General features: G+C 59.8%; 1 protein-coding gene across 3 annotated transcripts in view; it reads right to left on the bottom strand.

Annotated features, from left to right (window-relative positions):
- LOC117648027 (insulin gene enhancer protein ISL-1) overlaps positions 1 to 23611 on the bottom strand; it is a 38936-nt gene that overhangs the window by 6538 nt on the left and 8787 nt on the right. Inside the window, exons 2-6 of one of the 3 annotated variants that reach the window (XM_034390169.1) lie at positions 23312 to 23350; positions 18660 to 18849; positions 14884 to 15167; positions 7765 to 8069; positions 1784 to 1990 (exon numbers count right to left, since the gene is read on the bottom strand). In XM_034390169.1, the coding sequence (XP_034246060.1) occupies positions 1784 to 1990; positions 7765 to 8069; positions 14884 to 15167; positions 18660 to 18849; positions 23312 to 23350 (1025 nt within the window). Of the gene's footprint in view, positions 1 to 1783; positions 2006 to 7764; positions 8070 to 14883; positions 15168 to 18659; positions 18850 to 23311; positions 23351 to 23611 lie in introns of all 3 variants that reach the window. The other 2 variants (XM_034390168.1, XM_034390170.1) reach the window with 2 other exon arrangements.

Raw genomic sequence — 23611 nt, forward strand, 5'->3', positions numbered from 1 at the left:
CAATGGATTGCTCTTCGATCGAGGAATCCATTGGTGGGGTCACACGTTCGGTTCGAGTCCCATTTAGCGACTCTGCAGCTCAAAACGCGTCCAGAGTTTTGTCCGCCTCCGGTCGTCTGGCCCACTGTGCGCCAGGCTCCGCGGCACGGAGGCCTAGAGCTGCTAGCCTCGTCGGGCTTTTGTGTGGCGAGCAGAGCACACAGCCTCGAGTTCAGTCTCGCGACGCGCCGCCGAAAAGGGGAAAAGGGGGGGGGGAAGTATTGACAGCGAGGTTACCTCCACACACACAGAAAAAAAAGGCCAACAAAAAAGAGAAAACAACTGAAACAATTTTTTGAAAACGCCCAGCACAAATCAAAAAGTAACTAAGAAATTCTGGCGCGAGTTTGTCCGCCTAACCTAACCTCGCCGGCCTCCCATTCGTTCCCGTCGTGAAAGGCCGTCACTCATTGGACGGCCCGGGCCGACGGAAGAAAAAGAAAAGCAAAAAAAAAGAGAAGAAAGAAAAAACGAAAAGAAAAAGGGGTTATCGAGACGAGCCAAAGGGAAGAAGACTGTCCGTCATTCTCTAATGGAGAGATGGGCCTGCCTGCCTGGCTGCCTGCCTGGCTGCCTGCTGGTCTGGCTGCCTGCCGCCCCTGATTCGTTTGATTTCCACCGGGAAATTCGATTCGGGAAGCCGGAAAACTGCCTTCGCAGGTCCAAAGTTTTCCGGGCGCTCTTCCAAACGCTGTTAAAATGCCGCGATGTGCGATTGGGGTACTACTTTGCTCCGGCGGCGCGGCCACCTCGCTTTCCTCGGAAAATCACATTTTCGAATGAAAGGGGGAGGGGGAAGGCCGAGCGAACGCGCTGGGGAAACGTGTGACCCCACCAATGAATTCCTCGTTCGGAGAGCGATCCATTGGTGGGGTCACACGTTCGGTTCGAGCCCCGTTTAGCGAATCTGGAGCTCAAAACGCGTCTGGAGTTTTGGCCGCCTCCACCGGTCTTCTGGTCCACTGTGCGGGGGCCTCCTCGCTTTTCCGTCGTCTGTCTGCGACGCCGCGACGTCTGTCCCGTGTTCGACAAAGCACGAACGGCAATGCAGCCAGCCGAGCCGAGCCGAGCCGAGGAGACTGGCCCCTGAAATATGCAGGGGACAGCGCGGACCGTGTTCTAGTTAGCGCGGTAAGAAGCTCTCCTCCCCTCTGTGAATCAGATATAAATGGTGAATTATTGAGTTAGGGCTGTGTTCTGCAGATTCTTTCTCTCTTTCGCTCCCTTTCCCCCTCGTGGGGGCTACCTCCCCGCACCTCCCCGCACCGCGCCCATGCTGAGTTTGTTTAGCCGTGTGTTTGTTTTGGTCTGGGTGACGGGGAGGGGGAGGGGCAGAAGTCCCGGTGGGTCTCGCGGATGGCCGGGATGGATCATATGTCGGGGTGGGCCAAAGGGGTGTGTGCGCACGTGTGTGTGAGTGACAGTGTGGGGCACAGGGGCATGGGTGTGCGCGCTGCGGTCGCGACTCAAGTCGCAGGCCGCCCTATGCAGTGGGGGTGGAAGAACCCGTGACAGTGGGCCAGAAGGCCGGTGGGGGCGGTCAAAATCCCGGACGCGTTTTGAGCTCCAGCGTCGCTAAATGGGACTCGAATCGAACGTGTGACCCCACCAATGGATTGCTCTCCGGACGAGGAATCCATTGGTGGGGTCACACGTTCGGTTCGAGTCCCATTTGGCGACTCTGGAGCTCAAAACGCGTCTAGAGTTTCGGCCGCCTGCGCCGGTGTCCTGGAAAGTGGCTCACCTGGTTGACGAGGTGCTGGAAGGGCGGCGTGGTGGGGTCCAGCCGCTCCAGGTCCGTGTGCAGCGCGAAGTCCGACAGCGCCTTCCAGGGCGGTTGGTAGGACTGCACCTCGATGGGGTTCATGCCGAGCGGGGACTCGTGCCGCACCGGCGAGCTGGCCACCATGGGGATGCCTTGCATCGAGCCGTAGCCCATCTTGCGGCCGTCCTGCAGCACCCAGCACTACGCACGTTAGACACTGGCAAGCCCTCATTTCCTCATTTTTCATTTTCTTGCTTGTTGTAAAAAAAAAAGTTTAACACAAGAAAATTTTTCTGCATACAAGAAAAAAAGTTTGGATAAAGAAACATTTTCTTTTAAAAAAAAAGGCTATTTTTTTAAATCTAAGAAGTCATTTTTCTTTTGTCATTCAGCCTCACAAGGTTCGCCGAAAACCCCTTTCAAGCACCTTTTCGAACAACACCGAGAAGTTAGATCCGAAATCAATGCTTCCGCGTGGGAACTCCAAGCGCTTCAAGCCGCCACAGTGTAATCTCTGCTTTCCTAATTCGGAAACCCGTGTTTCTTTCCTAACGAGCAAACAGAGAAAAAAGGGGGGGGGGGGAAATCGTCGAGGGTCGTTGCCCAGATGCCACCGCCGCGATGCGGCGCGTCTAGGAGCGAAACCAATCAGCAGCAACAAGGGAAGGTAGTGAAATAAAAGGGGAGTCAAAATATGGGACAAATTGATGGGGCGGGCCATTAGGGCCGAAACGACGCGGCGGCAACAACAACAACAACAAGAACAACAACAAGGTCCGCACGCGCCCCAAGGCCTAATGAGGGCGACATTCGGTGACGCTGCCCATCACTGCTCCATTACCAGGAGGGTACCAGGGGTGCATCTCCTGACGCTCTCTCTCTCTCTCTCTCTCTCTCTCTCTCTCTCTCTCTCTCTCTCTCTCTCTCTCTCTCTCAGGGCGTCCCACAGGGGGTGCGAGGGAGACAGAGCGACGAAGCGCACTGGGGATATTGATGGGGCCGGCCTATCGGCGAGGCGATCGAGGGGCCTAACGTGTCGCACCAGACAAATCATTACGCCAGGCCGGGAGGGGGGGGGAGGGGGGCGCCTCGCACACTGCCAAGGTGGCCGCGCGACCGGAAGGCGACCATCAGTCAAACGCCGACGAATGAAAACCATGCGCGCCAAACAAACGGATTTCGAAAACGGCCTCGTTTTTCACGCTTCGAGCGGGAATCGATCCCGGCTCTCTACTGGCTGTGGTCGGGTGACCGGTGGAGGCGGCCAAAATCCCGCACGCGTTTTGAGCTCCAGAGTCGGTGAATGGGACTCGAACCGAGCGTGTGACCCCACCAATGGACTCCTCGTTCGGAGAGCAATCCATTGGTGGGGTCACACGGTCGGTTCGAGTCCCATTTAGCGACTCTGGGGCTCAAAACGCGTCCGGGATTTTGGACCGCCTCCACTGTGCAGGGGCTTGCTCGACTCGGCTCCGCTCTGACAGACGCACGTCCGGGCCCAGTAGCTAGGCAATGCCACTGCCTGCCCCGCCCCTCGACGTGAACACCGATGTCTCGATAACGTCGTCTGGACGGTCTGGACTTCGAGGTAAAGACATGACGGCAAAGGGCGAGGCGGCCACTGACAGGCGGACGGACGGACGGACGGACAGACAGACAGACAGACAGACAGACAGACAGACAGACAGAGAAAACGGATGCTTTGTTTCATCAATAGGTATGCTGCGGCCAAATCCAAATTTTTCAACTTTCCAGAACAAAGCATCACCACCACCCTGCATGCATCGTGAGCTTGGACGAACTCACGAAAGTAGAGCCAGTTCTACTCGAGGGTACGCAGCACACTGGATTGGTACAGCATGCCTGCACGGACACTGGTAGACAGCCTTGTATTACATGAACTCATGAAGCAGCTTCGAGTGTGCTGGCTCCGCTGGCTCCAGTGTACTGTATACCCATTTTATTCCAGTGCCTGCCCCTTGGGATTGACCCGAGCCGTCGCTACGAGGTGCGAACCTGCCTGCAGACTCGTCGCTCTGTCTCCCTCGCACCTGTACGGCGCGCCCCACGAGTGCGAGAGAGACAGAGCGACGAGAACGACTCTCGGTCTGCTGCAGCCTTCCTGCTCACGGTGCTCCCGGTGCCAATCCAGCCAATCCCCTGTCCGCCCAGTCCAGTCCTGGAGGCTGGAGGCTGCAGGCGCCTGGAGTCCGGACCGTCCGGACGGCAGTGAGGCAACACCAGTAGCCGTGCCTGCGCTGTCGACGCTCTCTCTCTCTCTCTCTCTCTCTCTCTCTCTCTCTCTCTCTCTCTCTCTCTCTCTCTCTCTCTCTCTCTCTCTCTCCCCCTCTCCGTCGGGGTGCGAGAGAGACAGGCGGGCCAGACCAAATGAAGGCGGATTTGACGAACCTGACGGACGGGATGCCAGCGGGGCGCGTTCGGAGAGCGAAAAGACGAGTTTCCGAACGCAGTCCGTCCGGGCCATGCCAGCAAGGCTAGCGATGATGCCGCCGCCCGCGAATCGTCGGAACGGACCAAGTCCCAGCAACTTTGTACGTAAGCAACTGCGTACGACAGGTAGGCAAGTGGCTACGCGTCAAGGTAGGTAAAAAGCATGGCTTCACCCCCTCTGTCTCTCTTCAAAATTTGTGGACTGGATGCACTGGCTGCAACGCACGGCGACCCACATTCCACGTCCTTTACGCTCCCTCGCGTCCCTCCACCCGCATGGCCTGCACGGCCTGGCCTGGCCACGCCACTGGGCGCACCGAGACAGGTGCGAGCCTCTCTCCGGGCTTTACTGGGAAGTGCAGTGTAAGCGCCGCAATGCGTCTTTTCCTGAAACGCGGCGACTTGACTCATCCAATGTTGCAGACGACACGCTTCGGGGAGAAAGGCTGCGGCGCACGCACGCACACACACACACACACGAACTGACACATGAGCCCAGAGGTTCATCATCCGCGCCTGACAGTAGGCCACCTCCTCGCCGAGGAACAGAAAAACGCGACAAACTCGTGGACCAATTCAAAGTCCGGCCGCACCGGCCGATATGCGGGCTGCGTCGCTGTGCGCTGCTACACCGAGAAAACACCGTCCCCGTCGTCCCGGAGCGCGTTGCCTGGCGTGGCCTTTGTCGGTGGCAAGTCTCCCATGACAGGACATGGCGCCTGGAGCGCCTGGAGCGCCTGGAGCGGGGCGCCTTTCCGGCTGGACAACGCACTCCAGGACTCCAGTGGAGGCACTCGCCGAAACTCAAGACGCGTTTTGAGCTCCAGAGTCGCTAAATGGGACTCGAACCGAACGTGTGACCCCACCAATGGATTGCTCTCCGGACGAGGAATCCATTGGTGGGGTCACACGTTCGGTTCGAGTCCCAACTAGCGACTCTGGAGCTCAAAACGCGTCTAGAGTTTTGACCGACGGCCTGGTCTACTGGCCCACCGTGCAATGGCTGCTGCAGCGTTTTTGCACGTTTTTTTGACTTTTTGTTTTTGTTGTTGACAAATTTTTAATATTATACTGAAGAATACATAATTTCGGTCAATTCAATTTACTCTTTTTTTATCACTCACAAGCGGGGGAGTAGCATGCGCATCGCGCGCGCGCTGCTGGTTTGAAAAGCAGCATTATTATTTTGCCCCGATGTGTGCGGGGACATGCCGCTTACAACCCAATTTCGGCCACGAACCGTTATGAAGGGAGGCGAGGCGGGGTGAGGGATCGCCGCGACCCAAGAGAATACACACACGCACACACACGCACACACACACACACGCACACACTCACGCGCGTGAACGCACGCCCGCAGACACTCGCACACAAACATAGGGGCACGCAAACACACACACACAGAAGTCTGTTTGCCTCAGCATCCTTGTTATACCCCCAAAACTCTGGCTGCGTTAAAGCGCACGGGGCCTTCGAGGGGGTGGCTGGGGGTGGCTGGGGGCGGCGGGGGCGGCGCGGGGGGTGGCGGGGGCGGCCCGCGACCCACGCGCGATGTTTGCCGACGTGCCGGTGACACGGCGCGACGCGCTGTGTGGCGCGCTGTGTGGCACACTGTGTGACTGGCAGCGTCACTGACACGTCATTGACTCGTCAACGGCCACGTCACTGGCAGTGCCGTGCCAATAATGCAGCAGCGTTCGTGTTCGGCCACTACACTGGTCGCGCGCTATTGGCAGGTGCAGGGCGTGCATGCGGCCGGAAGGCCCCGTCAAAGCGACCCGAAAGTGTGCTGGTCAAAAATTCAGACGCCCGTCAGAACAACGGTGCTATCACAATTTTTCCAAAGATCTCGCGCGGGGAAAAAAATGTAAACGGGCTTTTTGAGGGTAATTTTTGCGCGGGAAACTGGCGGGAAACAGACTTTCTCTACCGAAAGTGGACTTTGATTCCGTCAATAAAAGACGCTTCCTGACCGCCAAAAAATTGCGAAAAGGGCCATTTTCTCCGCGAAAATTGGCGCGGCCCGGCGGCCCGGCCCATGGGGCAGCCAGGGTCTCGGCCGGCGGTAGCAGGCGGTGGCAGCCGCGCGGCCCGGAACCCCGGAACAAAAACAAAACGATCTGATAAGAGATAAGACTGCCTCGCGAATGAGCGCGCGGCCAAAAATAAAAGAATGCGTGACGAGACGAAACGACGGAACGACGGAGCGACGGTCATGGCGGCCAGACCAGGCCGGACGGCCTGGAGGGGAGATAACGACCAAATCCCCGACACTGGCGGACCCGCTGGGCGGACCGCGGGCCGCGCCTCCGGACAGGTGGTGCACTGGCTCGACCTGCACAGTGGGCCAGAGGACCGGAGGCGGCGGCCCAAACTCCAGACGCGTTTTGTGCTCCTGAGTCGCGAAATGGGACTCGAACCAAGCGTGTGACCTCACCAATGGATTCCTCATTCGGAGAGCAATCCATTGATGGGGACACACGTTCGGGTCGAGTCCCATTTAGAGACTCTGGAGCTCAAAACGCGTCGAGAGTTTTGGCCGCCTCCTCCGGACTCCTGGCCCACTGTGGTGCACCTGGCTCGACCCGGCTCGACCTGGCGGACCCCGATAAGCCGGCATGCTCCGGCACCAACGGCCCGCCAGCCCAAATACCTCCTCGAGTCGCCAACAATGTTCAAAACAAGACTTTGGTCCAAAAACAGGCGAACTGCGCCTTCCATTCCGAGCAGTCCTTGCTTCGTGGCGCTGTCTCTCTCGCCCCCAGGCAACGTCCTGCGAGTGCGAGAGAGACGGCATGGCAGCCCTGTGCCGCGCTTCCGCCTCCCTCAAGGTCGGACCCATTTTGGACCGCGGCTGTGGACCCGACCTGGACCCAACCTGGACCAGCGCGGCTGCTGGCTGGGCTGGGCCGGCTGCTCCCCCCGCCAGATAGGGTTACCCTGTTTGGCTGGCTGCACGGATAATACAGCAGTGTGGGCGCCTGGGCAAATAGCCCCGCTCCGCCCCGCCCCGCCCGCCCCGCCCGCCCCGCCCGCCCCGCCCCGCCCCGCCCCGCCCCGCCCCGCCCCGCCCCGCCCAACACCCGATAGCCGTCGGGCCGTCGCTACCCCTTCCTAGCATCCCCCGATGCGACGCCCGGCCACGCAAGTGGCTCGCGCTGTCTAGCGTCGCCACTGTAAAAGTGGTAGGCGGACGATTAATCACTAATCAAGGTGCGGTAGGGGCTTTCGGCTACGCTTCGAGGCAAACTCGGTGACAGCGAACAGTGCACAGTGGGCCAGAAGACCGGCGGAGGCGGACAGAACTCAAGGCACGTTTTGAGCTCCAGAGTCGCTAAACAGGAGTCGAACCGAACGTGTGACCCCACCAATGGGTTGCTCTCCAGAACGAGGAGTCCATTGGTGGGGTCACACGTTTGGTTCGAGTCCCATTCAGCGACTCTGGAGCTCAAAACGCGCCTAGAGTTTCGGCCGCCTCCACCGGCGTTGGCGGGGATTCGATCCGTTACCTTCTCCTGCTGCTGCTGCTGCTTCATGGCGATGGCGCGCTTCTTGTCCTTGCAGCGCTTGTTCTGAAACCAGACCCGGATGACGCGCGGGGACAGCTGCGTCATCTCCACCAGCTGCTCCTTCATGAGCGCGTCGGGCCGGGGGTTGGCGGAGTAGCAGGTCCGCAGCGTGTGGAGCTGCTTCTCGTTGAGCACGGTGCGGACGCGCGTCGGCTTGCCGTCCCCCGGCGCCTTGCCCGAGCCGCGGCCGCCGCCCCCGGACTCGCGACCGTGCGACGTCTTGTGGGACCCCGACTCGGAGGAATCTGCGGACACACAGTTAGCACACTGTCAAACGACTAAAAAAAAGAGAGAAAAATCTAAAATAATGCAAAATTTTTAAAAAAAATCGAAGTGATAAGAAGGACGGGGTTGGACAGATAAAGACAGACAGACAGACAGACAGACAGACAGACAGGCAGACAGACAGGCAGACAGAGAGCGCACACGTTCACACACACACACACACACACACACACACAGAAAATCACGACCGACGACAATATTATGGTACTCCAGGTAATACGATACTGGATTACCGCGCGAGTCCCTGCTGGTTATCATCCACCGACGACGTCCTCCTCGGTCGGCGCGGCAACAGGTTCGGGACTAATGTCACCCCCTTCCCCCTCCCCCTGCCCCCACGGGCCCGGTAGGCCCGGCGTGGCGCGGGGTGCGGGCAAATGAGTGGCTCGCCGTGGCTCGGCGTGGCCGGGCGGTGCGGTCAGCACCACCCCGACGCCTGCACGGCTCCGCGGCCCGACGGTGTCACGTGTATAATCTGCATAAGCCCGCGCAGCGCGACGCCACGCGACGCCATGGCGACGCACGCCGCGTGTTTGCGAGGCGGCAACAACAACATCGACGGCACGCACGCACAGTGGGCCAGAAGACCGGCACTCCAGACGCGTTTTGCGCTCCAGAGTCGCCAAATGGGACTCGAACCGAACGTGTGACCCCACCAATGGATTGCTCTCCGAACGAGGAATCCATTGGTGGGGTCACACGTTCGGTTCGAGTCCTGTTCAGCGACTCTGGAGCTCAAAACGCGTCTGGAGTTTCGGCCGCCAGCGCCGGTCTTCTGGCAAATCCGCTGCGGTCCGCATGCACGCGGGATGGATGAATCACTCGCACTAATGAACCAATGAATCAATGAATGACCCGGAAGTACTCTCGGCGCGGCGGAGGGACGCCATCGCCGCCATAGTGGTGGCAATGGGGTGCAACGCGGGGCGGCGGGGCGGCGCGGGGAGAGATTACGGAAGGGTGGTTAAGACGGCCGCCAATGCTTTCCCCATGCGTGCGAGGGAGACAGAAGGCGCTGCCCCGAATCGGTCCTCCGACGCAGGGCGTGCGAGTCGGCAGCTGAGCGCCACTGGGCATGCCGGCGCACGGTGTCGTGGCGGGGCGGGGCGGGGCGGGGCGGGGCGGGGCGGGGCGGGGCGGGGCGGGGCGGGGCGCGACCCCTCGTCGGATTGTCGCATTACTCTGTGGATTGAGACGTGACGCGTGGCGGGGAGCGTCCCTAAAGCGGAACCCCAGTTCGGCCCTGAGACCGCTAATTTGACGAGGTTGCGTCCGCTCCTGGAAGCAGCGAAGGAAAGATGACTTTGTTTTTCAATTGCAGTCCCAGCTTCGGCGGCCATCCGCTGCACTGGTTACTGCGAATTGCAAGACGCCTGCCTTTTCGTCTCTCCCTCTCCAAAGAGTGGAGTCTTCCTGGCCGAACTTGTGGCAGTGTAGGGTCGGGCTGTGAGGCGGAACACCTCGGGCGCCGCCGGTCTGGCCGTGGTGGCTGGCTTGGGCTGGCTGCAGTGCCCTGGCAGTGCCTGCACCGTGCCTGCACTGGCTGCAGTGCTAACGACAAGCTCGTTTTCTGCTTCACCCTCACTCACAGTGGCGTGCCGGGCCTGGCCACCCACCCTTCCGCGTCACCGCCTTGCCAGAGCCTCCTTCCCCGTGACGAGGGAACAACCAGGCAACGCCAGCCGGGCCTGGGAACTGTCACATGGTCCAGCGAGGGGGCGTCGCTCTGCGTCGCTCGCAGTGCAGTGTCTCGCCGCCTCGCCGATCAGCCACGGCGAAAAGGACGACGCACAGTGGGCCAGAAGACCGGTGGAGGCGGCCGAAACTCCAGACGCGTTTTGAGCTCCAGAGTCGCTGAATAGGACTCGAACCGAACGTGTGACCCCACCAATGGATTCCTCGTTCGGAGAGCAATCCATTGGTGGGGTCACACGTTCGGTTCGAGTCCTGTTTAGCGACTCTGGAGCTCAAAACGCGTCTAGAGTTTCGACCCACCGCGCCATGCGACTTTTGGCGCGGGCTGTACCGTACACTGCAAGACGCGGTAGCCAGTGTAGCCACACGCCGCAGCGGCAGCGTGCGGCAGCCCTTCGCTTTTATGAGGGAATGAGCCTCATTGACGCCCAGGTGCGAAGCTTTGTCGGCGACCGGCTCGCTGTGTGTGTGTGTGTGTGTGCGAGAGAGAGAGAGAGAGAGAGAGAGAGAGAGAGAGAGAGAGAGAGAGAGAGAGAGAGAGAGAGAGAGAGAGAGAGAGAGAGAGGCCGTCGGTCCGAAGAATGCGGCGACAGAGAGGCGAGGCGCCCGGTGCGGTGTCTGCCACGCGACAGGGTCCCCCCCCCCCAACCTCCCTGGTCCGAGGCGGCGTAATTTCAAATTCAGTAAAACACTGCCAGTGTATGTGTTAATGTAATGTCCAGCACCCCCGGGCCAAGCCAGACCAACCCCGGCCAAGCTTTGTGCATAACTAAGCCCGCTGGCCAACACTTGGCACTCTCTCTCTCTCCCTCGCTCGCACTAGTATAGCCGGCCCCACCCCTTCCCTTCGCAATCACCAATCGCTTTTAGTGTTCAAACCACTCGATTATTTATTAATTTCGCAAAAGCATTTTGCGAAAAAATTTTGACCCGCTTTGACCTTGTTTCCGAGTAAGTAGTAAATAGATTTTCCCCAACTGCTGTACCTGGGTAATTCACCGAGTGGCGCGAAATCTTTTTTCACGGTGCACCGAACGCTAAGCCGCTAACTACCCCGTGACCCCACTTACCAAGTAGTTCACACTTCGGCCTGGCTTTGCGTGGCTTTGCGTGGCTTTGGCCCGGCCTGCCCGGTTTGCCGGACCAAGCTCCCCTCCGCTCTCGCGGTCCGGTCCTCCGGTCCTCCGGTCATCGCAAAGTGATTAGGCATTACCATAACACGGGCCAAAGCCCGGCAGCGCAACGCAAGCAAACACCGGTGGAGGCGGTCAAAGTCCCGGACGCGTTTTGAGCCCCAGAGTCGCCAAATGGGATTCGAACCGAAAGGGTGACCCCACCAGTGGATTCCTCGTTCGGAGAGCAATCCATTGGTGGGGTCACACGTTGGGTTCGAGTCCCATTTAGCGACTCTGGGGCTCAAAACGCGTCCGGAGTTTTAATCGCTTCCACCCGGTCATCTGGCCCACTGTGCAACCGACGAGAACTTTGTACTAGGTTGCCCTTTCTTGAACTTAGACGGATGATTACTCCACACGACTAAAAACTAACAATATTTGGGCAGTTGTTTTCACACAGAATTTATTTTTGCAGTGGTTCAGTTGAGAGGCCGTTGTTTTGGCGCGGCGGAGCGCGTTCCCAGTTGACTTTTGGCCTCTTCCTGGCAGGGTCGCTCTCTCGCTCTCGCAGTGTCCCTTGCTTACAGTGAGGCAGCCCCTCCGCCGCGGCGGCCCGCCATCGAGGGGTATTCAAACAGGGGGTCCAAACAGAATCCGAAAACGAAACGGAGGACGAGGAGGGAGAAAAAGCCGAGAAAGACAGAGACGGACGGGCAGGCGGCTGCAAGCGGCAGAAGCGGCTGGAGCGAGCGTTGTGCAAATAGAGGAGCCGGGCCGTTCTCAAAATGACGTCACACAGTCGCGCCTCGCTCGACGCGCCCGTCGCACAGTGGATTTGCCAAAAGACCGGTGGAAGTGGCCAAGATCTAGACGCGTTTCGAGCTCCAGAGTCGCTAAATGGGACTCGGACCGAACGTGTGACCCCACCAATGGACTGCTCTCCGAACGAGGAATCCATTGGTGGGGTCACACGTTCGGTTCGAGTCCTGTTTAGCGACTCTGGAGCTCAAAACGCGTCTAGAGGTTTGGCCGCCCCCACCGGTCTTCTGGCCCACTGTGCCCCGCCTTCTTCCCCGCGCGCTTAGATTTAAAGGGTGGCGGGGCTTGGGCTGGCCGGGCGGTGGAGGGGGTGGCGCTAAGCAGGCTCGGGGCCTGCTCCGCCTGCTCGGGGCTCCGCAGGGGATGCGCCTAAAAGATTCAGAGACAAGGCGTGAAGGGGGGCACCCGTTTGCGGCCGTCAAAAGCCTTTCAGTGCTGCAACACGCGGCGCGGGCTGCCTCCGAGCGGCGTCGCTCTCTCCCTCTCTCTCCCTCTCCTCTCTCGCGGGGAGCGAGAGAGAGGGTCCGCTCGGCAGCAGTCCGCCGCGTGGCTGCGCCAGGGCTGCGCGGCAGCGCGGCGGCCTGCAAGGGCGCTATTTTCAGTGGAGCAACAACGAGGGCCGGAGGCATGGCATGGCGCGGCTCGGCGGCCACCCACCAACACCACACCAAAATAATCGCCAGTAAACACTCCCTTGATTGACGCCTCGCCACCGTCGCGCACCGACCCCCGAAATCCTCATCGCGTTTTGGGCTCCGGAGTCGCTGAATGGGACTCGAACCGAACGTGTGACCCCACCACCAATGGATTCCTCGTTCGGAGAGCAATCCATTGGTGGGGTCACACGTTCGTTTCGCGTCCCATTTAGCGACTCTGGAGGTCACAACGCGTCCGGGATTTGGACCGCCTGCCCACTGCGCACCGCCCTCTCGGCTCAGCTGCCGACTCTGTCACCGCCTTGTAATCGCCCAATAGTCGGACGGGCCGCGCTAATTCAATTTACAGCGCCACGGTCCGTCGCGCCGCGGTGCGTCGCTCTCTCTCGCACTCACGGGGCGAGCCAGGCGGGCCGCCACCGTGCAGGCCTGGCGATGGAATGGCCGTGGGGTGCGACGCGGACACGGACCCGCGCGGAATCGGCTGTCTCTCTCGCACCCACACGGAACGCGCCATGAGTGCGAGAGAGACAGAGCGACGAGAACGACTCAGGCAGCATCAACGCCACGCCAATCCCTCCCCTCCTCCGAGACCCCCGAGCAGGGCGCCACGCGCAGCCATGCATCTGTCTCTGTCACACTCCCAGCGAGCCTGTTCCTAGGGTCCGTGCTCCTCCAACAGTGGGCCGGAAGACCGGCGGAGGCGGCCCAAATCCCGGACGCGTTTTGAGCTCCAGAGTCGCTAAATGGCACTCGAACCGAACGAGTGACCCCACCAATGGATTGCTCTCCGAACGAGGAATCCATTGTAGGGTCACACGTTCGGTTCGAGTCCTATTTAGCGACTCTGGAGCTCAAAACGCGTCTAGAGTTTCGGCCGCCTCCGCCGGTCTGACATTGACTAGTGCTGCCCAGCAATGCCGCCAAGCATAACGGCATGGCTCTGTTGCGTGTCGCCGAATGACTAAGACCCGGGGGGAGGGAAGGGCCGCGCCACGCCACTGCCCACCCTCCGCCACCGCCCGGCCAAGTCGGCTTTTAAAGAGATTAAACTCGCCGGCCCACAAAGGCAGTGCCTGTCTGCCTGACGGTGTACTCGCTGTAGGCGCTACTGATCACCGAGAGGGGGCGGCCTGCCCGTAGGCCTGCCCATAGGCTTGCTTGAGGGCGAGGGAGAGCGCCGCGCGTGCGAGTGAGCGAGCGAGAGCGGCCACACCCTCGCGGTGTTCCAGAAGTGTCGCAATAATCCAGTCGTTAGCGGCGCCGCTGTCCCTCTCGCCGTGAGTGCGAGAGAGAGAGAGAGAGAGAGAGAGAGAGAGAGAGAGAGAGAGAGAGAGAGAGAGAGAGAGACAGCGCGACAAACACCCGGGAGGCAACCCCTATCGTACCGATGATGGGCACGATAGGCAAGGGGGCCGAACGGGAAGGGCGAACTCAGGTGCGCACCGAGCCCGTTTAGCGCAGCGCCCACCAAGCCAGCCCACCTGCGGCCGCCATTAGCCGAGACGGGGTGGCCGATGTGGTGGGCGGGCCGGGCCGGGCCACCACCCCGCAGTGGGCCAAAATTCTAGACGCGTTTTGAGCTCCAGAGTCGCTAAATGGGACTCGAACCGAGCGTGTGACCCCACCAATGGATTGCTCTCCAAACAAGCATCCATTGGTGGGGTCACACGTTCGGTTCGAGTCCCGTTTAGCGACTCTGGAGGTCAAAACGCGTCTTGGCCGCCTCCACCGGCCCTCTGAGCCCCACCCGGCGGGCGTGTGCCCCGACTCGGAGGAGCCCTTCCTTATCGATGCCGCCTCGGAGCCGCGTTCTAGCCAGCCTGGGTGGCCTAGGGCCGCCGGCGGGGAAGATCTAGCAGGGGCCCGCCGCGACACATGCGCGCACGTAAACACACACACACGCACACACACACTCGAGCGGCACGGCCGGCACGGCGCGGCCCCCTGTCCTTGCGGGCAGAAAGCAAATATTATCTCCCCTTGGTGGACGGTGCGGACGGTGCGGATGGGACTGGGCGGCCGGCGGGCCGTGCCGTGGAAAAGACGGTCGCAAGGAGACGCTTGGGCCCACTTCGGACCGCCTCGGCCCGCCTCGGCCCGCTGGCCGGCCGGTCAGGGGCGCAAGAGCCGCGCGGAGCCCCCCACCCCCCACCCCCCACCCCCACCCGGAGCGACCGACAAAAGTTGCAATGTCAAGAGTCCCATATCTCGTGGACGGCGAGGGCTGCGCACCCGACGCCTACGACAACAGTGGACCGGCGGAGGCGGCCGAAACCCCGGACGCGTTTTGAGCTCCAGAGTCGCTAAACGCGGGACTCGAACCGAACGTGTGACCCCACCAATGGCTTCCTCGTTCGGAGAACAATCCATTGGTGGGGTCGCACGTTGGTTACGAGTCCCATTTAGTGACTCTGGAGCTCAAAACGCGTCTGGAGTTTTGGCCGCCTCCACCGTGATCGATTGCATTGCATGCAACTCGCACTCACCCGAGTTGGAGCCCTCGTTGCTGTGGTGGTTGAGGGTGTTGTTGTTGTTGGCGGTGGTGCTGTTGTTGTTGCTCTCCGGGTGCGGCTTGGTGTCCATGTGCTCGTGGTCCTCCTTGCAGAACAGCCCGTCGTCCCGCAGCGCGAACTCGTCCCCCGGGATGAGCTGGCGCTCGCAGGCCGTGCACCGGAAGCACTCGATGTGGTAGATCTTCGTCTTGGCCCGCATCACGAAGTCGTTCTTGCTAAAGGACAGCCCGCACTTGTCGCACTTGGTGCCAAACAGTCTGCAACACAAACCATTCCCCTTAGATTAGACCGAAAAACAAAACATTTGAGCCAATTCGAGTAGGACCAACTTTCAGTACAGTGTGACTTGCTGTCAAAATTCTCAATTCTGAACCGCTTTTCGGACACTCGGCGTAATTTACTCGGCGCGCTCCCAATGCCTGCCTCGGCGGGACTACACTGCTATGAGCCCTGACGGAGTTGCCGCGCGCCATCTCACTCCAACTTGCAAACGGCCCTGCCATCCTACGGGGAGAAAGAGGATGAAAAATTGCGCCTCCAACTTTTACTCTCATTTTGCGTCAAGCCTCGGTCGATTTCATGATAACGCCTCTACGTATGTGAATGTGTGCGTGTGTGTGTGTGTGTCTAAGGGGGAAGGGGAGGGGGAGGGTGACTGGCAGGCAGACACCGCAGCACCGCGGCTGCAAACTTTAACAGAATAATTAAATAACTTATTTTCCGTTCCGCCGCGAAGGTGGGAGGGTGACGAGGCTCAGCTCGGCTCACCCCCTCCGCGATTCGGGCTAAACTTGGGCTTGAATGTGGCCACAAGACGCCCCTTATTAGCCCGTCTTGTTTACGAGACGTTGGGGACCCCCCTGTGGGGACCCCCCTGCGGGGCCCCGACCCCTCGACCCGCGGGGCCCCACGGGGACCCTTGGAACAGTTACGGGACGACGTCACGAGGATGCAACCACCTCGCGTGTCTCACTCGCACCTGCACGGGGCGCGCCGTGAGTGCGAGAGAGACAGAGCGACGAAAGCACTGCCTGCTCGGCCATTCAGAACGTTTAAATCGGAACGAGAGGCCGGCACGCGTCGCCCCGGCCAGGCTCGGGCTGGCCAGGGCAGACAGGCAGAAAAATCTGCCGGGCCTTCGGGTTTGGGACCACTAACGTCACAAAGTTGGTCAAAGAGTGACTGAATCTCCTAAAGTAGCCGTTTTCGCTGATTTTGGGCGGCCACTGCGTCCGGTCTAGTTGCGGCCAACGGCCTACCTCGACGCCCTAGTATTCTTAAGACCCTACTCTTTCATGCCCTACATCGGGAAGACGTTGACCACAACGATTTTGGCTTTGACCGCAACGATTTTCCGACCAAGTTGGTCAAAAAGTGGTCGAATCTCGGAAATTTGTTGATTTTGCTGACTTTGGGTGGCTACTGTGTCCAATCTAGTCACCCTAAAAGGCCTACCTCGACGCCCTAGTATTCTTAAGACCCTACTCTTTCATGCCCTGTATCGGGAAGACGTTGACCACAACGATTTTGGCTTTGACCGCAACGATTTTCCGACCAAGTTGGTCAAAAAGTGGTCGAATCTCGGAAATTTGTTGATTTTGCCGACTTTGGGCGGCCACTGCGTCCAATGTAGTTGCCGTAAAAGGCTTCCCTCGATGCCCTAGTATTCTAAAGACCCTACTCTTTCATGCCCTGTATCGGGAAGGCTATTGACCGCAACTAGTTTGGGAGCGGTAGCCTCACAAAGTTGGTCATGAAGGGTAAAAACATAATGATGATCGGGGGCCTTTTGAGAACTGCCAGTTTTGCAGCAAGTTTGGCGTAAGCGAAAGTTTGCAAACAAAAAATACGGAAACAGGGAGCGTCAAAAATAAAGCTCCCATCCCAGTGCAATCTGAAGCCACATTACATTGTGAAAGGGTGTCTAAATGGAAGCCAGCGCGAGGAGGCCGCTCTGTTGGCTCCCTTCCTTCGGCCCTTCGCCGCTCCGAGGCGCAGGGCGAGGCGCAGGGCGAGGCGCAGGGCGCAAAGGGCGGCCACGGTATTGGTGGAGCGGAGGAACAAATATGGAAACAGACGGACGGGCAGACGGACAGACAGACAGACGGACAGACAGACAGAGAAGGGGCCGTCGCGCTATCGACCACTCGAGGCGTGGGGCGGTGCCGTTGGGTGGCGGGGCGTAGTGGGGGCGCCGCGCCCCGCCCCGCCTCGCCCCGCCCCGCCCCGCCCCGCCACGCCCCGGGCAGGCATAACGAGCCTTCCCCTTTAAGTATGGCCGAAGTGACACTCCCCCACCCCCTGATAGGTCCCGCAGGGGGTGGCCCGGGCACTGCACGGCATACTGCCGGCACTGCCCGGCACCCCAAAACAGACAAACCGCCATGAAAAATTCAGCCGCCGATAATATTTCGGGATGATTTAGGGAGGGGAGGGTCTGGAGGCCCTGGAGCACCCCAACGAGGGGGAGCGGCATAGTCTTCACTTCAGCCAGAATCAATTAGCCCCCGCAAAGCGCGCAAAGCGCGCAAAGCGACCAACAACTGGATGAGAAATTCATCGTTGAGATTTCGTGATTTCTCGTACAGTACGGTGGCATCCCTGAAGGAGCACAGCACCACAGAGACTTGAATTTTTGACACTTTTTCAGCTGAGACAGTTTGTGACTCCCACCGGGCCCAAAGCGCCGATTTGGTAAGTAGCTGATCCTTTGGCTGGGCAGGGCACGGGCGGGCCCTCGTCGCCCTGTCTCTCTCGCGCCCCTCCGCGACGCGCCACGAGTGCGAGAGAGACAGAGCGGCGCTCTGTGTGCGCACGGCCTTACCGTGGGACCCAAACATCCTCGAGGACACCTCAAACCTCCGTCCCCGCCAACCCCGATAGCAAAGACGAATAAAAAAAGAATAAAAGCAAACTTCCCGGCGGCGCGCATTTTTTTAAAAGAGAGCCTCACGCACACACAGGTCGAGCCAGTGCTTACACATGTTATACTATCGCAATTTTACTCCCGCAAAGGAGCACCGTAAAAAAATACATCTCGACATAATGGGAGCAGTCCACTCCGGCTTATCACGGCAAAAGCGCGCCAAGATGAAATCTACTCAAAAATAACAACAATTCTGGCGCCGCGCTCGGCGCGCTCGCAGCGCCGGAAACGGCGTGGTGCCGCGCGAGCGAATTAGATTTGCAAATGGCGCGGTCGCATCTCCTCCGAACCGAAGCCGGGCAGACGGGGCAGGCAGCCACTTAGCAGAGGACAGTAACCCCCACAGCCTTCGTCCTTCGACTGGCCTGGCGCCCCACTGTCAAAATTGGGCTTTGTCACCTCATGCCGATTTCAAGGCTCGTCTCGCGCGCAAAGAATGCCATCAAACCAGTTTATGGCATAATTGTCGCGCCCATGCAATGGCGTAGTGAGTGCCATAGGAGCAATTTATTGCCTTCATTTTCAAATGATGAAAATGTCATCGACGATGTTGTCATAAACAAACAACAAACAGTGGAGGCGGCCAAAACTCTAGGCGCGTTTTGAGCTCCAGAGTCGCTGAACAGGACTCGAATCGAACGTGTGACCCCACCAATGGATTGCTCTCCAAACGAGGAATCCATTGGTGGGGTCACTTGTTCGGTTCACGTCCTGTTTAGCGCCTCTGGAGCTCAAAACGCGTCTAGAATTTTGTCCACCTCCACCGGTCTTCTGGCCCACTGTGCATTCCCATCAGCCTCAACGCTGAGCGGTCTGGACTCACCTCACGTAATCTCTCTTGCAGTAGGTCTTGCCGTCCCGGACGAAGCACGTGCAGTTCTCGTCGAGGAAGACCTGGCACTCGGTGCAGCGCAGGCAGGCCGCGTGCCACTCCAAGTCGGGCGCTACTCGAAGGATGAACTGGTCGTGGATGCCCGCGCCGCAGCCCACGCACAGGGACATGCGCCGCTTCTCTGGAAAACAGCAAGGGACTCGGTCAAAATTCACTCCCCTGCGCACCGTCGGCCAGAAGACCGGTGCAGGCGGACAAAAATACTAGACGCGTTTTGAGCTCCAGAGTCGCTAAATGGGCCTCGAACCGAACGTGTGACCCCACCAATGGATTGCTCTCCGAACGAGGAATCCATTGGTGGGGTCACACGTTCGGTTCGCGTCTCATTTAGCAACTCTGGAGCTCAAAACGCGTCTAGAGTTTTGGCCGCCCACAGGTCTTCCGGCCCACTGTGCTGTCTGTCAGACGAAACACATGAGAACAGTCAAAATTTCATCCCCCTTCAGTCTGCGTCAAAACTGCAACTATGCTGTCATGAACCTGTTGAAACGGCATCTGCCAAGAGCGCGGATCAAGGCAGGCACTGGCAGGTGAGGTAACGCGACACGACACTATAAACAACGTCGCCTTGATCCGCCTCGGGAGACATTCCCAGAGGTACTTCGCCAGGCAAATGTTGTCAACAGGCCAACTCGTCCCTCAAGGGTTGTAAACGGCGTTTACTGCCGTGCGATATTCTCGATCTATAATGGACGTGGGATGGGGAAAGGGCCGCAGGGATTCTGAATTTCGCGCCACCGGGCAAAGGACTTACAGTGCACCAGCCTTTCCAGCCAAGGCGACACTTGAAACTAGACTCTCCCAAAAGGCACTCGCTCCGCTTGCTTCTGCGTTTTGGTACAAGCACTCCCGCCAATAAAACCTGCAGGACGAGGGCTCAGGCCACCGCCACTTGCAGCTATCAGGTGTCAAATAAACAGCTTTCCATTTCAATAAGGCCAGTGCTGCAAATCAAACGCCGAGGATCAGGGGCGTCCAGGGCATGGCAAGAGTAGTGCAACCGGGACGGCTGGACGGTTGGAACACGCCGGGAGCCCTTTTGGGACCCGAAGAGGCTTTTGGCAATCTCCTAAAACGTGCTGTAGTCCGCAAAAAGCGTCCCGTTCCGTTCACGCCCACACTGTCGGTCAGTTTGAGCAGGGGGAGGGGGTTCTGATAAGATATATAAAAAATAGGTGCAGCCCGACGGTCTGGCAGGGCACCGCTCAGTCTCTCTCGCACAACGGCACGTGAAGGCGCAACACAGACAGCCCGCGGAGACGCAAGTCATGATGTCGATTCGCAATCAGCCAACGGCCCTCGTCCGCGAACCGCCCGGCCAGTTTGGGACGGCCTCAAGACACCGCCGGCCGCGGGCTAGCCGGGCTGGCCTAGACGTGGAAGGGGGAGGGGAGGAGGGACAAATCTGGTTGGAGCAAACACACGGCGTGTCAACAGCGATAGCGGTGCCTTTGACGCGACGCGCGACGACGCCCATAATCAAGACTGACCACGGGGTCTTCACAGATTTCCGATAACGCGCGTGAATCGGCGCGGATCGGCGGCGTGCTCAAAGGACGCAGTCGACGCCGTCAGAGGACGCCGTCGGAGGACGCCGTCAGAGGACGCCGTCAGAGGGACGCCGTCAGAGGACGCCGTCAGAGGACGCCGTCAGAGGACGCCGCCAGAGGACAAAGATGCCCCAGCAGTCGATGACGACACACCTTGATAAATCGCGCATCGGTCGATTCGCGGACGCAATCTCTTGCATATTGGCACAAGTGCGACATTTCTCTTTTTTTCCAGGTCGCCGATGCTCAAGGCCACCGCGTTGGCGCGGCGCAGCGTGGCGCTCCGTGGCGCTCCGCACTAGAAGGGCGCTGAGGCCGTTTAGTGCCCCGCGGAGTCCCCCACCCCCTCCCCCCAACGCGTCCCGGGGGCCACCCAGCCCAGCGCAGCACAGCCAGCGAAGCCGGTGAAGCCAGCGCGGCCCAGCGCCCACAGTTCATTGGTCGATGGGGGACCAGCCTCGACCGCCACGCCCCGCCACGCCCCGCCACGCCCCGCCACGCCCCGCCACGCCCCGCCCCGCCCCGCCACGCCCCTCCCTCGGCGCGGTGGTTGCGGCTGCCTGGCTGCCGAATCCATATGATAATGCCCCTCTCCCCGCGGTGCCCGCCGCGCCGTACACATTCCGACGACTGACTGGCTGGCCGGCGGCCCAGCCGGTCCCGTCCCGCACTGTCCGACAGCGTGTGCTACGCAGTGCCACGCAGTGCTAGTACACCCGCGGAGACAGAGCCTGCACCTGTGCGCCGACTTCTAGTTTCGTTTCGGTCCACCAAGGCTGAGGCAGTGGAAGCACGTGCGCGTTTCAAATGGGAATCCCATCGATTTGGCTTTGAATCGTTAGGAAATCGACTGTGAAGCGGATGGAACCTCGACTTTCGATGTCAAGTTGCCACTCTCGCGGGGCGCACGGCGGCGCACGGCGGCACAGCGCACAGTGTACCGAGACAAGGTGGCGGCGCGGCGCGCTCTCAAAGGGCTCGCCGGCCGATTCGCTCCGTCTCTCTCTCGCTCTCTCGGCGCGAACCGCCGCGGCCCGCCCAGGTGCGAGAGAGACGGCTGACCGCGGCGCCGCGCGCGGAGTGGCGCACAGAGCGCATGACACTGCAGTGTCTCGCCCGCATTACACTGTATGAGTCATCGCACTGGAGTCGCCAAGACCGGTGGAGGCGGCCAAAACTCTAGACGCGTTTTGAGCTCCAGAGTCGCTAAGCAGGACTCGAACCGAACGTGTGACCCCACCAATGGATTCCTCGTTCGGAGAGCAATCAATTGGTGGGGTCACACGTTCGGTTCGAGTCCCATTTAGCGACTCTGGAGCTCAAAACGCGTTTAGAGTATTGACCACCCACCGGACCTCTGGCCCACTGTGGACGGCAAGCCAGGCGAAGCTTGTCCCGCAGTAGGCAACTCGGACTTCCCCCGCCAAAAGGCCGAAAGGCCAAAAGGACGCAGACACACCGCAAAGAGAGCAAAACGTGTTCCCCTTCTCCTTCTTCTTCTTTTTTTCGGCCGCCAGTCAACCCGGCTCCATTTATTGGCGTCGCTGGCACGCAGGAAACCGCCGCCCCGCCCCACCCCGCCCCACCCCGCCCCGCCAGGGCGCCATGGGGCTCAAGTGGACACCGTGCGCCGAGGCGCCGACATTGTCAAATAATCTTCGTCGAGGGGGAAATCAGAAAAAAATACACACACACACACATGGGGAGTCTCGCGACCAAAATTAATCTCCCGACTAATTCCGGAGCAATGTTGGAGCGAGAGAAGTGATTCACGCAGTGGCGCCACCTCCCCGGCGGCGTGTCGCGGCGCTGCGCTCTGTCTCCCTCGCACTCACGGGGCGTGAGCGCACGGACGCACGGGTGCGAGAGAGACAGCGCGATCATTTCCAAGGGCCCTATAGGCCGCCCTTCGGCTGCTGTTGCTCTGTCTCCGTCCTTCCGACTGAATAAAACTTTCATGTATTCGGTCGTCCGCCGCGGCCGGCGCGGCGCCCCTCCCGATACCGCGCCGTCCCGCCGCGCCCATGGACTGCCGGGCCACTAAACGCCCCCCTCCCCCTTCCCCGCACAGGGGCCCAGAGCAGTTTTATTGGTCTATTAGGAGAGCTTTACATGACCTCCGGGAGGGTCGATCGCCGTCGCCGCCCGTCGGGCAGAGCTTGTAGCGCAGCAGCGCGTCGCGGTCCAGGTTCGCGGCCCCGGCCGCCAGGGCACAGAGGGCCGGAGGCGGCCAAACTCTCGACGCGTTTTGAGCTCCAGAGTCGCTAAATGGCACTCGAACCGAACGTGTGACCCCACCAATGGATTCCTCGTTCGGAGAGCAATCCATTGGTGGGGTCACACGTTCGGTTCGAGTCCCGCTTAGCGACTCTGGAGCTCAAAACGCGTTGGAAGTCGGCCACTCGGACTGTTCAAATCCAGGCCGCGGCCATTTTGGATCGGCGAGGCCCTGAGCCACTGCGCTGGCGCGCTGGCGAAGGGCTCCTAATATATTCATATTCGATTACGTGTCATCATGGCGGTGTGAATGACGGGGCCCGCCCCGCCGCCTCTCGAGGTGGCCGACGACCAGGACGCCTTCCCGTCGATATCTCGAATCGAATATCGACCTCGCGAGGTCCTTCCCCTCCCTCCCCCTCTCTCTCTCAGCTCGCCGCGCTTTCCACACCGGCTAATAATTGTTCCAAATAATTAAGGACGCTGGTCGCACGCCCCATTTATTCCACGGGACAATAGGAATCGAAACGGTTAAATAAAAAAATAAAAAAATGGCAAAGCAGCTCAGCAGTGACGCTTAACGTTGCCCGATTTTGGATTGGAAACTAAAATTTTGGATATTACGTAGTACAAACAGTGCACTGCTGAAATAGCAGAATCAAAAAGACGAACGCCTGAAAGGTTTGCGGATCAGTTACACTGTAGTGCGTTTCACTTGGCACGAACGGCGGATGGAAAACGGGACGACGTTTTTCGCCGGTTCGATTCCGCGATTTCAGCAGTGTGCACACAAGGCAGGAAGAAGGTTCAACTCACCGGGCCAATTGTCGGACAGGCACAAGGTCACGTCCTTACCTGGAACAGAGAGAGCAATTTTACTGCGTTGCCACGCGTTGCGTCGCCGGCGAGGGGCACAGTGGGCCAGAATACCGGTGGAGGCGGCCGTCCGGCTCCACCGGCCTTCTGGCCCACTGTGAGGCCAAGGCGCCGCCCTCTCGACGCTTCTTTACGGCCGAGCGTGCAGAAATGCTGCCCGCGCCGCCGATGTCAATATGCCGTTACATCGCGCATAAAATTTTCAAACAGAGCGCCGCCGCCGTCCGGGGTTCAAATACT

This window comes from Thrips palmi, unplaced genomic scaffold (genome assembly GCF_012932325.1).
Source record: "Thrips palmi isolate BJ-2018 unplaced genomic scaffold, TpBJ-2018v1 HiC_scaffold_3, whole genome shotgun sequence".
Classification (NCBI taxonomy): Eukaryota; Metazoa; Arthropoda; class Insecta; order Thysanoptera; family Thripidae; genus Thrips; species Thrips palmi.